Source organism: Muntiacus reevesi, chromosome 4 (genome assembly GCF_963930625.1).
Source record: "Muntiacus reevesi chromosome 4, mMunRee1.1, whole genome shotgun sequence".
NCBI lineage: Eukaryota > Metazoa > Chordata > Mammalia > Artiodactyla > Cervidae > Muntiacus > Muntiacus reevesi.
In genome coordinates, this window is record NC_089252.1 from 72,341,647 (window position 1) to 72,357,655 (window position 16,009).

Genomic DNA, 16,009 nt, shown 5'->3' on the forward strand with positions numbered 1-16,009 from the left:
AGGGCTTCCAAATTTCAAAATGATCGCCCTCATCCTGTAATTCCTTTTTGAACTATAGAATATATTTTAATTCTTTTTATATGGCTGCATGGTATTGGTCGGAATATATATTAGCTAATAATTGCTATCGCAATTTTTTTCTACGAAAAAAATTCTCATGCATTCCATCCATGTAGTCTTCCTTTTTTTAAGCGGGAAACTTACCATTAACAGAACTCTTTAAAAATCTGAATTAGACACTGCTAATTTGTCCTCCAAAAACCGCAAAGTATCTTCTCCAGCTTTTGTTCATTCAAAACAGGTTTGTTCAGTGCTTTTCCACGAAAGAAAAATGCAGTTTAAATAAGGAACCCGCTCAAGCGCGTAAGTACACACAGCTGAGTGAGAGCGCCAATCCCCTGCTGGCCCTTCCGGACCGCACCCCTCTTCGAAACCCGACTGCGGCAATCAACCCTCCAACTTCCGCCATTCGCTAGCGTCCGCGCTAGCGCCGTAGCTCGTCTTCCGGAGGAAGGCCCGCCCCCAGGATGCACGCCTTCATCGAGCTTCCGCTGAGCTTTCGTTGTTACTGGCTGGACGCGGACTATATAAGGACGTCACTTCCGCCCGCTAGTCCTTTCGGCGCTGCCCTGAGAGGGGTCCATACGGCGTTGTTCTCGGTGAGTTGCTTTTGGGTTGCCGGTGGCTCCCAGGGCCTTGAGGACAAGCTTCCTGTCCAAAAGAGGTATGGGAGGACCTGGGTGAAAGCCTGCCGACGGAGTCCGTTAGTCTCTTGACTAGGCGCGCTCACGCTCAGACCGGCGGCCTACACGTGGCCGGGCCCGGGCCGGGCCGTTCCCACAAGGCCTCGGGAGCGGGCAGAGGTTGCTCTCCCGCCGCGGAGGCCCCGGGCCGGGGTGCGGGTGGCAGAGGGTGCAGAGAGACCACCCTACGCTCTGCGCTGGTTTTGACTCAGATCCCGACGCTCGGTTGTAAATCCTGAGGCTTGTGCTCCAGTTTTCTCCATTTACTTGAGTTGGTCTCTTCCTTGTTCGTGGTGTTCAGGAGTTAACGTTCTTGACGAGGTTTTTCTTACTGGAAAGATCAAACGACACGTTTCTGATCTCTTGGTTCAAAATAATTTGGACAAAGAATGCAAAGGAAGTCATAACAGACTGAGGTGATTTCTCTAATGGGTGGTTTCGATGGGAGGTTTCTTGATTGGGGCGAAGTACACTTTGTTGAAATTGGATGGGCTCTTGATTGCACCTGGTTCCGGAGAGCATCGCACATGCGCTCTAAGAGCCATTTTCCTCTACGAGCGCCCTTCCTGAGAGGTTGAAGAACAGTCACCTGCAGCTAGTATGCTCGGCCAGGCCCTGTGGATTTGTGGGCAGGGTTTCCTATTCAGGTGTGACGAGCTTTAATCAAAATCTAATTTATGTTCGTGTTGTAAGCGCCATACTTAACGCTTCATGGTCACATTAAGTACAGAAAAAGGGGGTGGGAGTTTGAGGAAATTGTCCTTGATCTGGCCTTGTTTTTCTCATTTTAAGGAAAACTAGTAATCTCAGAAGTAATGCCGAAGGTACCACCTTCAGTCTGCCTGAAAATACGCCTATTTACATCAATCACCGTTGCTCACCACCTGAATATTTTCAGACATGGCTGCTCTTTCACATCTAACTCCTCTGTACCTTGAGTATTAAAAAGTCTCAATTCACTATTTTCATTTAGTTACCTGGGTGTTTTGTCTGTCTCCACGCCACTCTCTGAGCAGGATTTGATTTTCCAAGGTGTGGCATATATCTGTTACTGTACTGTTTCATCCCCCTAGACTGACCCCACTGCCTGACACCGTAGGAGGTGTGGTCTGTGGTTAAGATTTAAACATTAAGTCACCTGACTCCCAAGAGTAGAATGTACCATCCCATTTAAGTCCATGGAGTTTAAAAGACTTTTGTTAACTATTGTTTTTCAGATTCCCATCGTAACTTAAAGGGAAGCTTTCACAATGTCCGGAGCCCTTGATGTCCTGCAAATGAAGGAGGAGGATGTCCTCAAATTCCTTGCAGCAGGAACCCACTTAGGTGGCACCAACCTTGACTTCCAAATGGAACAGTACATCTACAAAAGGAAAAGTGATGGTCAGTCATTGCTTTAGTGTTATTTGCTTGATCATTCCAGCTATAAGAACAAGTTTTGACACTACTATTCTGACAGGTGGTACTGAGTTGAAGTGCTTTGTGAAATTTGAACCTTAGAGGGCTCTCACCAAGTAACTAATGAAAATAGATCTTTAGATGGGTAAGAAGCTTTAAAAGTATTAAGTGCTCCGATTGTTTTTGAAGGAAAAATTCTGAACTCCAGTGGAAGAGTGGAAACTGGTAGGTTATGTGTTGTCGGTTGGGCTTTAAATAAGCACAATGTAAAGATAAGGAGAGAGTTTAATAGCTTAAAGTGAAGTGACTCAGTCTTGTCCGACTCTTGCGACCCCGTGAGCTGTAGCCTACCCTGCTTATCTGTCCATGGGATTTTCCAGGCAAGAGTACTGGAGTGGGTTACTATTTTCTTCTCCAGAAGATCTTCCCAACCCAGGGATTGAACCTGGGTCTCTCCCACATTGTAGGCGGACGCTTTACCATAGCTTGGTTTCTAATAATTTATCTCCCAGAGTGCCTTATAATTTGTAGCTACCATTACGGGTTTGTAAAGCTGATTTCTGAAAGTAGAGCTATAGTTGAGAACAAACATTTTGGTTTTAATGCATGTATCAGAAAAAGTAAATTAGCTTTTGATGAGACTGGAGTGCATTAAGTTGTTCTGCTGAGATAGAAGCACTGAAGGATTTACACCTGTGAGTGGCATGGTTTAAAGGAGTTCACGATAAATTTGGCATGGTAGATGACAAGAGGAAAATAATGGTAGGCCACAAATAAGAACGAACTTCTTGGATTCTGCATGGAAGGCTTGAGAGTGGGTTAACACAGGATCAGAAATGAAAAGATGCCTTTTGCACATTATTAAAGCTCAGAGTGGAGGCCAGTCTTGGCCAATGAACTGCTGAGTGTCGGAAGTGTGCTATATCAACGGCAGGATTTTCGCTAACACCAGTAGAGCTTGCCTCTATGACTGGAGTTTGATAGTACTCGCTGCCACATGACTTCATGTTTTTAGAATATTACCTTACAAAGCTTGGTTAGCTCTTAAGAAATCCCTGTGTCCTCCCCTAGGCATCTACATCATAAATCTGAAGAGAACCTGGGAGAAGCTTCTGTTGGCAGCACGGGCCATCGTTGCCATTGAAAACCCGGCTGATGTCAGTGTCATATCCTCCAGGAATACTGGCCAGGTTTGTGGAACAGTATGCGTGGGTTTTGCTGCAAAGCCTACAGATGTTTTGGGATATATAGAAAAGCTGTAACAAACCCCAGAATTTATTCAAAAAACATTTGAAACTGGGCTGAGTTGGAGGAATTCCCCAAATTAAAGATTGTCAGCATATTTATCACGTCACATCTGACACTTAAAATTCGTGTATCATTGTGTATTTCCTGTGCCACTGAATTTCAAGAAATGAAAAAGTGGCTCATTGGCATTTTTAGCAGTGAGCTTTGAAGGTTTTAAATGAAACATTGGACTTCCCTGATGGTCCAGTGGTAAGAATCTGCCTGGTAATGCAGGGGACATGGCTTCAACCCTGGTCCTGGAAGATTCCACACGCCCCAGGGCAGTAAGCCCACTCTCCACAAGAACTGAAGCCCCCACCCTCTAGGGTCTGCTCTCCAGCAGGCGAAGCCACCACAAGGAGAGAAAGGCCACACACACCAGGGAAGACAGTGCACCCAAAATTTAATTACATTAAGGTTTCATTTCTTTAAAAAAAAAAAAATACTGAAATATTGAGTTTAAAAAGTTAGAATTAAATGCCAGTTTTTCAGGGAGGGCTTCTGTCGATAGGATACCACCACCTCTGTCACATCAGCAAGAGTAAGAATATTTGCCCGATTAAGTGAATAAAAATAACTTAATAAACATTGTCTTTTTTTCCCCTTCATTTTTTGAAAGTTGCTCTGTGACACCACTACATTCCCACTGATACCATGCGATCTTTTCTCCACACCCCGACCAGCATTGCTTGTACCCATTTTGATGACGGCCATTTTGAGTAGTGAGAACCAGTTCCTCGGTATGAGGGAAATTTACCAGTTGGTATTGGCAAGCTGAGTGAGTTTTCCCCTCAGACATTTACTGATAGCAGGTGTCTGATTACAGCCCCGCGGGCTCCTGAGGGGTTTGAAAATTGCTGTTGCAGGAAAATGCCACAAGGTGGCAGGATTTCTCTGCTCGAGTTTGTTTGCTCAGGCACCCAGCGCTTCACTGCAACTCCTGTTCCTGGGTTGAAAGTTAAAAGTGAAAGATGCCAGAAGAAACACTCAAAAGCTTGTCTGTTATTGCCTGATACTTGTGTTTTTATTGACACGTTGGTGTTGGGTGTAGGGGTACAGCACCTTGTCCAATTACCATGTATGCTTGCCTCTGCGGTTCTCTTCCCGTATGGGGGCTCAGAGTGTTGAGTAGAGCTCCTGTGCTATTCAGGAGGTTGTGGATGATGAATTTAATATGTGATTAGTGTGTAACTTAAACTCATTCTTCCCCCTGTGATAGCATATGTTTGTCTTATACTTTTTCTTCCTGGTAAATACGGCATTAGTACTGATTTTGTGATTCTACCTATAAGTCATATAACGGCCTTCTGAGTCTCTGACTCCGTTTACTTAGTATGATCCTCACTAGTTTCATCCCTGCTGGCTGCCAGTGGCCTTTATTAAATCCTCCTTTTCTGGCTGTGTGACATTCCGTGTCCCGAGCTACCATTTTTTCTTTACCGGTTCTTGTGTGGATGGGCATATTGTTTGCTTGCCTCTTTTGGCTTGTTTAAATAGCAGCACTGCGGTGAACCTTGGGTTGCATGTGTGTGTAGCATCACTGTGGTAAACTTTGGGCTCCATGTGTCTGAATTCTGGTTTCTTCCTGATGGACATCCAAGAGTGTGTAGGTCTGTTTTTACATTATTAAAGAACCCCCGTTGTGGCCGTTTCCCGTTTACATTCCCACCAGTAGACTAGGAATGAGTATTTTCTCCACACCCTGTCCAGCATTTATTGTTGGTAGATGTTTTGGAGATGGCTGTTCTCTTACTGGTGCTATCTTGATTCCTCGGGCTTCCCTGGTGGCTCAGATGGTAAAGAATCTGCCTGCAGTGCAGGAGACTCAGGTTAAATCCCTGGTTTGGGAAGACCTCCTGAAGAAGGGTATGGCTCCCTACTCCAGTATTCTTGCCTGGAGAATTCTATGGTCAGCGGAACCTGGAGGGCTACAGTCCATGGGGTCCCAAAGAACACAACTGAGTGACTAAAAGGTTTTTTGAACTGATTCCTCAGTGTAGTTTTGATTTGCACGTCTCTAGAAATGAGCATATCAAGCCTCTTTCCGTGTGTTGCTTCTAAATACAGTGTGAGGGAGATTTACCCATCAGAATTGGCATTCTGAGACTGATTCCACCTCCCCCCTTTAATTACCCCAGGCATTTTCTAATGATGGGTGTCATTTACAGCTCTGCAGGCTTTGTGACTATTTAGTGCTCAAGGCCCTAGTTTGTGGGTTACTGTTGCCCAATATGGCCACACGGTGACAGGATTTCTACTCAGGCAACCAGAGCCTTGGTGTAACTCCTGTTCCTGGAAGTGAAAGTGGTAATGGCACCCCACTCCAGTGCTCTTGCCTGGAAAATCCCATGGACGGAGGAGCCTAGTAGGCTGTGGTCCATGGAGTCACTAGAAGAGTCAGACAGGACTGAGCGACTTCACTTTCACTTTCGTACATTGGAAAAGGAAATGGCAACTCACTCTAGTGTTCTTGCCTGGAGAATCCCAGGGACGGGGGAGCCTGGTGGGCTGCCATCCATGGGGTCACACAGAGTCAGACACGATTGAAGTGACTTAGCAGTAAAGTTGCCAGAATGAGCACCCAAAGCCTTGTGTCTATTTTTTTTTCTAATTTTTTATTTATTGAAATAAAGTATTTTTTCAGTAACTTTATTTTTAAAATGAAAAAGATGATCTGTGAAAAGAGGTGCTATTCACAAAGAAGATAGACATCAGAAACCATTAGACACCTAACAACAAAGAGACAAAGAAAAACGGGGAAAAAAAGGGAAAAGAAAAATAATCATATAGTGAGACATATTAACATTTCTCTGAGCATATTTTATCAAGTGCAGAAAAAAGACTTGGAGCATCTTGAATGATGTCATTAATAATTTAGTTAGAATATATTTCTATTTATATTAAGTTATAGTAAATTTTGTATCTTACATGTGACTGTTAGATGTCCACAGAACATTTGGGAAAACTGGCTAAAAGATAAACCTTACTAAGTTTCAAAAAGTAGAATTCTTTATTTTTGTGTTTCAGTTACTCATATACACACATTTTTCAAACCGTTTTCCCTAGTAGGTTATTATAAGATACTGACTAGCTCCCTGTGCCATACAGTAAGCCTTTGTTGCTTCTTGCATTATCTAGTATTTGTGCTGCCGAAGCAAGCACAGCTTCTTGCATATCTATTTTCTAAGTCAAACAAGTGGAATCAAAATGTCATACACTTTTTAGTTAGGCAGAAATTCATAAGTCTTCTAAAATATATGTACTATGCATATTATTTATATTATGCAAAAGCTTTACTACCATGCTTCATAAATGCTTGAGAAAGAACATTAAGCTAAAAAGAGATGGGGAAATTGGAAACCATAAACTAGATGAAATGGAAGCACTGAATATGAAATAGAAAAAGTGAAACAAACTAGAAAAGAGTAAGAGATCCTCACATAACAGTTGTTTTTAAACATTAGAAACATATCTGGAGCACTGGCAAACATAAAGCAATACCTGGGCATTTGTACTCAAAAAATTCTGAGATAATTCTGATTTGCGCATCTGGATTTTAAGAAGTGATTACAGGTTTTTGTATTAAATGATAGTTTTGCTGGTACAGGATTCTATTACTTTTCTGTTGGCCAATCATGATACAATGGTATTGAGTAATAGTTACATAATCACAGTAGTGAAAGATGTTTATCAGTTTTCACAATCATAAAATAAAAGATAACTACAAGTATAAGCCGTGATGGGAATATGATGAGCTTAATGTAAGATAATTCCATACATGGGAGGGTCAAGCAGAGGTGTGGTAAGTCGGAGTGCTTTCCTGCTCCTGTTTTCATCCACCTAGCCTGTCTGTGTCTTTTGGTGCATTTAATCCTTTGCATGTATTAATGCAATGATAATGTATGATCCTATTACCGTTTTAATTGTTTCAGGTTTATTTTCTGTAGGTCTTTTCCTTCTCTTGTGTTTCCTGTCTGGAGAAGTTCCTTTAGCATTTGTTGTAAAGCTGGTTTGGTGGTGCTGAATTCTCTTTAACTTTTTGCTCCTCTGGAAAGCTTTTGATTTCTCTCTCGAATCTGAATGAGAGTCTTGCTGGGTAGTGTAATCTTGGTTGTAGTTTCTTCCCTTTCATCACTTCAAATATATCATGCCACTCCCTGCTGGCTTATAGTTTCTGTTGAGAAATCGGGTGGTAGCCTGATGGGTTGACTATTTCCTTTCCCATTTTGGTGAAGTTTTCAGCTATTATCTCCTAATATTTTCTCAGGTCCTTTCTCCCTTTTGGGACCCCTGTAATGGGAACATTGGTATGTTTAATGTTGGCCCATAGGTCACTTAGGCTGTCTTCATTTCTTTTCAGTCTTTTTTTCTCCTGCATTCTGTTCTGTGGCAGTGATTTCCACCGTTTTGTCTTCCAGGTCCCCGTTCTTTTGCCTCTTCTGCTACTGATTTCTTCCAGTGTATTATTTGTCTGTTTTAGGTCTTTGGTAAACAGTTCCTGCATCTTATTCAATCTTTGCTTCTATTCTTTTTCCGAGATCCTGTGTCATCTTCACTATCATTTTGAATTCTTTTTCTGGAAAGTTGCCTGTCTCCACTTCATTTACTTGTTTTTTTGGGGTTTTATGTTGTCTCTTCACCTGGGACATAACTTTCTGCGTTTTCATGCTGACTAACTTTCTGTAATGTTTTGTTTTAGTCGCTGTGGGCCTGTGCTTGCTTCTCTGTCTGCCCTCTGATGGAGGAGGCTGTGACTTACATAAACTTCTGGATGGAATGGACTGGTGGTGGGAAAGACTAGGTCTGCTCTGGTGGCAGGGCCTTGGTCAGTAAAGTTTTAATCCAGTTATCTGCTGATGGGTGCTCCCAGGGATTGTGCTGCCTCCTTGGTAGTTTTTTGGCCTGCAGGCTCAGTGGTCAGGTTAGTGGTGACCTCCAAGAGGCTTTACGCCAAGGAGGGACCTTGTCAGGCTGGTGCCCCCGTCCCTGTGGTGAGCCCCTGCGGGCCCCCACCCCCACAGGAGGCCCTGCAGCATGGGCAGGTGGTCCTGGTTCAGTGTCCTGTGGGGTCACCCCACCTTTCCCCTGAGTCTCAGCTGCACACAAGGTTTTGTTTCTGCCCTCCAAGACTGGAGTCTCTGTTTCCCCCAATCCTGTGATCAGATCCCACTGGTCTGCAAGGTCAGATTCCCTGGGGATTGCCAGTCCCTTTGTTGGATACCCAGGCTGGGAAGCCTGATGTGAGGTTCAGAACCTTTACCACACTGGGAGAACTTCTTTGGTATTATTGTTCTCTAGTCCGAGTCACCCACCCAGCTGGTGTGGGATTTGGTTTTATTGTGATTGTGCCCTCCTACCATCTACCGTCTCACTGCGGCTTCTTTGTCTTTGGAGGTGGGGTATCTTTTTGGTAGGTTCCAGCATCTTCCTGTTGCTGGTTCCCCAACAGCTAGTTGTGATTTTGGTGCTCCCGCAGGAGGAGGTGAGCACATGTCCTTCTACTTCGCCGTCTTGAATCATGGAGTCAAGTTGATTTGCAATGCAGTGTTTGTTGTAGGTGTTGTATAGTGTGAATCTGTTAATCCCAAACTCCTAATTTATGCTTTCCCTGATGGTAAACATAAGTTTGGCTTTTAATTCTGTGAGGGAGGTTGTCCCTGATAAACTCATGCTACCAACTCTGTGGTTCTCCCTGTAAGTCACTGTAACAACAGATGAGCTCAGCCCTTCGCAGGCAGCCATTGCTGTGCCTCATTACTCCACCTCCTGGTTACTAGGCAACAGGCCTTACTCGGCCGTGGGTGGGTACCTCAGTGGGCCCCGCCCACAAGCCGCTGTCAGCGGGGGACCATCAGGGAAGCGACTCAGCCAGGGGTCAGTAGTGTGTGGTGGGAGGCAGATTCAGGCCTTCTCAGAGCCCCTCTGACTCCCAGCCTTGGGCCAGCGAGTGAGCGCGAGGGCCCGGGGGACAGACTGGGGGCTACGTCCTGCAGGGCTCCAGAGCCTTCACTGAGGCCCTCCACCAGCTTTGGCCCTGGCCTTGAGGCAGCGGTGAACCCCTCCCTCATCCTGTTTCTGTGAGCTGATGGCAGTGGCCATCTGCCTGGGTTGCAGTCTGTGGGACCTAGACCTCACTCAGCTTTGTGTGGCCTGAGGAGGCTGAGGGCCAGTTGGATTGGGTGCCTGGTTCCCTCGGGGGTGACAGCTGGGCAGGATGTGGAGAGCTGGCCCTGAAGGAGCTGCCAGCTGAGATTTGCCACCGCTTAGCCAGGACTGCGACCTTGCCCTTTCTCGTCAAGACAAAGAGTAACATTCATTTGGTAGATTTACAGGGACATTGTTACCTGACCATGACCAGGCCTCAAAAGCAAAGGATCTGACACCAAGAAGTTTGCAACATCTAACCACACCCCTCCCTCACCTTTTGCTTTTGCTGAAAGCTTTCGGTGACTTTAGGTGTACTTAGGGCATGCGCTGTCCATCTCCTTGTGTGAACCTGTAAAAAATCTTTTTCTGTTCCAAACTGTAATGGTTAGATGATTGGTCTCACTTGGCGTCGGGCAAAGAGGCTTGTGACTCTAACAAGGTGATGTTGGCCTGTTGTGTCGTGACTCGTTCATTTAGTGTGATCCTCACTACGTTCATCCAGGCTTGCTGCCAGTGGCATTTATTAAATTCCCGTTTCTGACTGAGTAATATTCCACTGTCCCTGGATACCATTTCTTTCTCCTTTGCCTTGCTGCTGTGGGTGGGCATTTTGGCTGCAGTGAACTCTGGGGTGCATGTGTCTTAATTCTGGTTTCTTCCTGGTAAGACACCCAGGAGTGGGGTGGCAGGGTCTTAGGGTACCTCTGTTTCTGCTTTACTAAGGAACCCTCAGTTTACAACCCTACAGCTTTAATCCAGGCTCTGTCCAGCGTTTATTGTTTGTAGATGTGGGTGGTGGCCATCCTGACAGGTGCTAACCCATTTCTCAGTGTAGCTCTGATTTGCATGTCTCTGCAAAGTAGCAATATTGAGCCTCTTTTCATGTGTTTCTCTTAAACACAGTGTGAGGGAGATTAAACTGTTGAAATTGGCATCCTGAGACTCTTGCTTCTTGCTTCTCTTTTTCTCCAATTACTCACCGCAGACATTTCCTGATGGGAGGTGTCATTTACAGCCCTGCAGGCCCTGTGAATAAATACTAGGTGCCCAGGGGCCTGGTTTCCAGGTTGCTGTTGGCTCGAAATGGCCACATGGTGGCAGGATTTTATTGAAGTGTCAGAAGAAATACTCCAAATCTCCTTTCACATTACAGCTTGTTTTTATTTTCTAAGTTTTTTTTTTTAATGCTTATGTGTTCATTTGTTTGGTTGCATTGCCCTGGTTCTCAGTTGTAATACCCAGGGTCTTTGACCCTTGTTGCCCCATGGGGTGTCTTAGATGTAGCATGTGGGATCCAGTCCCTTGACCAGGAAAGTTTCTGAACTTATTTTTTTTTTGGAATAATGTTGATTTACAACACTGTGTTTGTTGTAGGTGTACAAGGTCGTGTCCAGTTATGTGTGTGTATCACCATCTTCAGATCTGTTTCCGTGGGATTAACATATACACACTAACATGTAAAACTGATAGGCAACGCCACCTACTGTATTGCATGGGGAACTCTGCCTGTGCTGTGGTAGCTCTCGTTGCCTATCAGTTTTACATATGTTAGTGTGTATATGTTAATCCCAAGCTGTGGCTTAGATCCTAGGTCTCAGCTATAGTTTCAGTCCCCCTCTGTTTTCTGGCAACCTGGTGGTGTCTGCCTCTGGGTTCAGCGAGGCCAGGGTTGCAACTGGAGCCCGTGAGTAAAGGCAGGGGCTGCCCTGGCGACCTCGCCTCTTCTCATGCCATGCCCAGCGGCACTTCCCTTCTCACGCAGGCCCGCCCCTTCCCACGAGCGCGCCCCTCTGCAGCAGGACTGCGCTCTGTCCTCAGTGTGTGCCCCCACCAGCACCAGTCTTGCCTGGTATCTCCTCTGAGCGCAGCACTCAGCCCTCACGTGGACTCAAGTGAACACACATCTCAGGCTGCACTGCAGGGCGGTGGCACAGACCGTCTGCGGGTCTCTCTGTCCCGCCTCCCACAAACCAGTCATCTTTGTACTGAGCTGCTGAACCTCCCTTTTTGTTCCAGTTAATACCCCTGCTAGTGAGGGAATGTCAGGGTAGCAGGAAACAATTCCTCTTTTTCAGCTACCTCCCCAGAGGACTGCTGGTCCCGCCCCACTTCCTTTTTGCCTTTTCCAACCTTGTTCTGTGGAGCTCTTTCTTGCCCTTTCAGGTGTTCTAGGTGTTCTGTTAGACGTACAAATGTACCTTTATACATATACAAATATATGTGTATTTTTATTGTAGTTGTCGGAGGGGGTGAGTTCTCAGTTCTCATTTTACTCAGTTGTCGTGATTAGGCCTCCTTGCAAGAGGTGTTTTACCTGGGATTTATTCCCCTTATGGCGGGCTTAGTCACTGGGAATTCTTTGGTGAGACACATGGGTGATGGTTTTAATCACTGCTGTAGAATGAGCTCAATGACCAGTCTGTGCTTCCATCAAGGAAAATTTACTACCTAGGTTACAGAAGTGCTCTGGTGGTCAGATTCTACATGGTGTGTTTTGATTTTGTGTCATTTTTTTAGCCTCATGAGGAATTTGGACATATAGGAGTCACTAGCCCCAGTTACTCCTAAGTGGTACTTGAACCAGGCCGGTTTGCTGTGGAAGCAGCAGAAGTGAGGATGTAGTGAGCATCAGATAACCTGAGGGAAGAGCATCCCTAGCAGAGGGCCTGGGTGTGGGGCCATGCTTAGCGTGTTTTTCTTTTTGTTCTAATGTTTCCAGGCAATAAGTGGAAGATGGAGAACAGTCTGCCTACAATGCAGGAGACCCCCAGGGTTGATCCCTGGGTTAGGAAGATCCCTGGAAGAAGGGGATGGCAGCCCACTCAGTATTCTTGCCTGGAGAATCCCACAGACAGAGGAGTCTAGCAGGCTATAGTCCATAGAGTTGCAAAGAGTCAGGCACAACTGTGTGACTAACACTTTGATTTTTCATAGAACAATTAACTACTAGATGTTTTGAGGAAGGATTTGGGGGAGTTTTCCTGCTAGATAGCCAGCTTGATCACATAGCAAACTTGGTGCTCCATGTATCATTGCAGGGCTCCTGTGGTACCACCTCTGGGACACTTAACTCTGTTGCTTCTTCCAGCGAGCTGTGCTGAAGTTTGCGGCTGCCACTGGAGCCACTCCCATCGCTGGCCGCTTCACTCCGGGAACCTTCACTAACCAGATCCAGGCCGCGTTCAGGGAGCCAAGGCTTCTGGTGGTCACCGATCCCAGGGCTGACCACCAGCCCCTCACAGAAGCCTCTTACGTTAACCTGCCCACCATTGCTCTGTGTAACACAGACTCTCCTCTGCGCTACGTGGACATCGCCATCCCATGCAACAACAAGGTAACAAGTGCGTGACTGCACTGGAGCTGGCCGCTAAGCGCTCCAGCCACGGGCCTCCCTCTGCACATTGTTAGAGCTTGGAGTTGAGGCTGCTGGCCCGTGGACTCACAAGTGTAGGTAGTGTGCTACACGAGGGGCAAGTGTTTCGCTAACACCACGAGGGTCTCTGGCCCAATGAGTGGGGTTGGATAGTAATACTTGCTACAAAACTATGATTTTAAGGAATGAGAGCTTATTTAAGGAGAGATGAAAACATTTAAAAAATAGCTTTCTCTTCAATATTCCTAACTCTTCAGGCAGTACTTGACTTTTCTGTTTTCTCAGTTGATGTATCCTGCTCTGAGATCCTAAAAAGGTGGGTTACCTATGGTTCAAATTGGTCATTTGTCACTGATCTCAAACCTGGTTACACATAAGAATGGGACAGAGGTTTTCTTTTATTTCTACCAGTATTCAGGCACTGACCCCATTTTGTTGTGTAGAGTGGAGTCTAATTAAGACTGTCCCATGATTCCAGTGGCAGACAAGATTAAGAACCAGAGATGGAGAACAGTCTTGGTACAAACTTTGAATTGTTTTAATTGGAGTACAATTGTAAGTGTTGTGTTAGTTTCTGCTGTCCTACACACACTTTCAAACTAACAGACATGTCTACTCACATGGTACCATGGGGAACGGGGTTAGATGGAGATTGTTTGGGGTTTGCCAAGTATCACTTTAATAACCTGGTGCTCTTGCAGGGAGCGCACTCAGTGGGTCTCATGTGGTGGATGCTCGCCCGGGAAGTTCTGCGCATGCGTGGCACCATCTCCCGAGAACACCCATGGGAGGTCATGCCGGATCTCTACTTCTACAGAGATCCTGAAGAGGTGAGCTTCGTCCACAAAGGCCTATTGTCACTCACATAAGTACATACCTGGATACTTCTTACTGCCAAGAACAGAAACTAATCTGTCATTGCATATAAACTAAAAATACTTTCCTCAACTAGATTGAGAAAGAAGAGCAGGCAGCAGCTGAGAAGGCTGTGACCAAGGAGGAGTTTCAGGGAGAATGGACTGCTCCAGCCCCAGAGTTCACCGCCACTCAGCCCGAGGTGGCAGACTGGTCCGAGGGCGTGCAGGTGCCTTCCGTGCCGATTCAGCAGTTCCCCACGGGTATGCATCGAGATCACGGGCATCCGGCCTAACGTGTCTGTAGGAATACAAGCAGATTGGTGGGGTGGGATTGCAAAAGTAATCTGGGGGTGTGGCTGATGACCTTCTTGTGTTTTCTCAACAGAAGACTGGAGTGCTCAGCCTTCCACTGAAGACTGGTCTGCAGCTCCCACCGCTCAGGCCACTGAATGGGTAGGAACCACCACAGAGTGGTCGTAAGCTGTTCTTTCACGGACTTCCACCAAGGTGGAAAATAAACCGTTTCTAAAAATTTTGTTCATTTATTTCAGTCTATGGGATGGACCCGCCTGGTATGAAGCCTTGCTCAGCCTAGTGTGTGGCTCCAGGGGCAGGAGATGTTTCTGGGCCCAGGTGTCCTCAGCAGAGGGTAGTATTCATGGGGCTGTGGTTCAGGGCAGCCGGTCCTGAGTCTGGGCCTGTGGCCCACTGTCATTCCTTAGTGTATAATTTTAAGATAGTTTTAAATAGTAAAATATGTCATTGCATGTAGTTGATCTAATAGACATACCTGTGTATTCTTGGAGAATAAAGGTCAAGTTAAAACCTCTGAAGCCAATTAAACAGGTTACCAAGTACAAGGTGCCAAGATTGGGAAAGTCTATTCTCGCTGCTGGCTTCTGAAGTCATGAGCTCTGCTCCTGCCATCCTCTGAAAAAGGTAAAGTGATTAAATCAGGAATTCTTCAGTTTGTTTTGAGCAGCGTATAAATGGAATCATATTTTCTGTGGCTTGCTTGCTTCCATGTTGCGGCCATTACCAGCAGAGCTTCTCTGAACATTTTTTTTTTTTACAGATCCTGGTGCACAGAAATTTCCTCACTCTAGGTTCACAATCACCAATAGAAATCCTCTGAAAACACAGCCACAGTCTTTAGCACTTTCTATAGAAAGTGCTGTCCTTTCTTAACAGCTTAAAACTGCAGGGTCTGATGTGGCCTCCTCTTTCCACTGCTCTTCTGTGTCTGTGCTAAGGCCAGCGCCACCCTGTCCTTCCTCTCTCCTGGGGTTTCTACTCCACTGTGGCACCAGGTGGGACAGGCCTCTCTTCTACTGTCTAGGTTATTAACTATTGAGCCTTCTACATTATCATACACATGTTAACCTAGTGCAGCTGCATCATATAGCCAAATGGGATTGCATTGACTATAATTTAGCACAGAATTGATTTACAGCATTGAGTTTATCAGTATTATCTTACTCAGAGAGGTTTGTATATCTTTGGTAAATATATGCCTATATTCTTGGGATACTTTAAATTCTACTTTCATAACTAGTGATCCTATTAGATCCCTAACTAACACAGACAGGCAGTGGTGAGTGGCACCACGGCCATGGTGTTTCTGACCCTGCCTGAGCAGTCCACATTTTGCACAAGGCAAGGGCTGTATTACCAAATTCCGTCTATGAAAAATATGTTGCAAACCTACATTGAGCTCATTTACTAATGGAGAACCTTCTGGACACCTCCCTGTGCTGAGTTCAGTGGGCTTCACTTAAGAATAACCTGAGAATCACCCTGTTCGGCCTCTCGAGGTAATTTAGCAATTAATAAATCTAGCACACCATTCTTTATTGTATCAGAAGTGAGGATGTAAACATAAAGGTTTGTCTAAAATGCCAGTGCCCGGCTATAGGAGGGAGAGACTCGTTTGGGAGAAGTTCTCCTGGGGACCTGGGACCCTTTATCAGGCCATGGAGTCCCCTGGAGCCCACAAGAGAGATTCTGCACAAGGGCCTCACAAGCTGGTGTGATACTTGTTTCAAAATCCCTTTGGGAAGATTGTTTCTTTTAATGTTTTCATAAAGAAATCTATTGTAAATAGTTTTTGAAACAGTGTCTAAAGGTTAATACTGTAATTGCTTTTGTAATTTAGAAATAAAAAATAGCTTACTATGTAACAGAGGGCAGAAGAAAAAGAATGT

The 16,009-nt window shown here is 45.4% G+C and overlaps 1 protein-coding gene and 2 non-coding genes across 3 annotated transcripts; all 3 read left to right on the top strand.

The window, feature by feature from the left end:
- The first annotated feature begins 638 nt into the window (after window positions 1-638).
- RPSA (ribosomal protein SA) lies at window positions 639-14,337 on the top strand. The gene is made up of 7 exons (XM_065933075.1): window positions 639-659; window positions 1,961-2,126; window positions 3,213-3,331; window positions 12,664-12,909; window positions 13,650-13,778; window positions 13,901-14,066; window positions 14,191-14,337. Exons 2-7 carry the CDS (start codon window positions 1,994-1,996, stop codon window positions 14,283-14,285), a joined length of 888 nt encoding a protein of 295 aa, XP_065789147.1. The 5' UTR covers window positions 639-659; window positions 1,961-1,993; the 3' UTR covers window positions 14,286-14,337.
- Window positions 2,992-3,142, top strand: LOC136168081 (small nucleolar RNA SNORA62/SNORA6 family). Its single transcript, XR_010663235.1, has one exon. It is a non-coding gene; the product is annotated as a small nucleolar RNA SNORA62/SNORA6 family (small nucleolar RNA).
- LOC136168082 (small nucleolar RNA SNORA62/SNORA6 family) lies at window positions 12,969-13,118 on the top strand. Its single transcript, XR_010663236.1, has one exon. It is a non-coding gene; the product is annotated as a small nucleolar RNA SNORA62/SNORA6 family (small nucleolar RNA).
- Window positions 14,338-16,009: the final 1,672 nt, after the last annotated feature.

What these genes read in the sequence shown, in the direction of transcription:
- RPSA (XM_065933075.1), top strand. Translation starts at nt 1,994, where the DNA reads ATGTCCGGAGCCCTTGATGTCCTGCAAATGAAGGAGGAGGATGTCCTC. An exon ending in CTACAAAAGGAAAAGTGATG is followed by an intron (nt 2,127 to 3,212) that starts GTCAGTCATTGC and finishes GTCCTCCCCTAG; the next exon opens with GCATCTACATCATAAATCTG. An exon ending in TCTACAGAGATCCTGAAGAG is followed by an intron (nt 13,779 to 13,900) that starts GTGAGCTTCGTC and finishes TTCCTCAACTAG; the next exon opens with ATTGAGAAAGAAGAGCAGGC.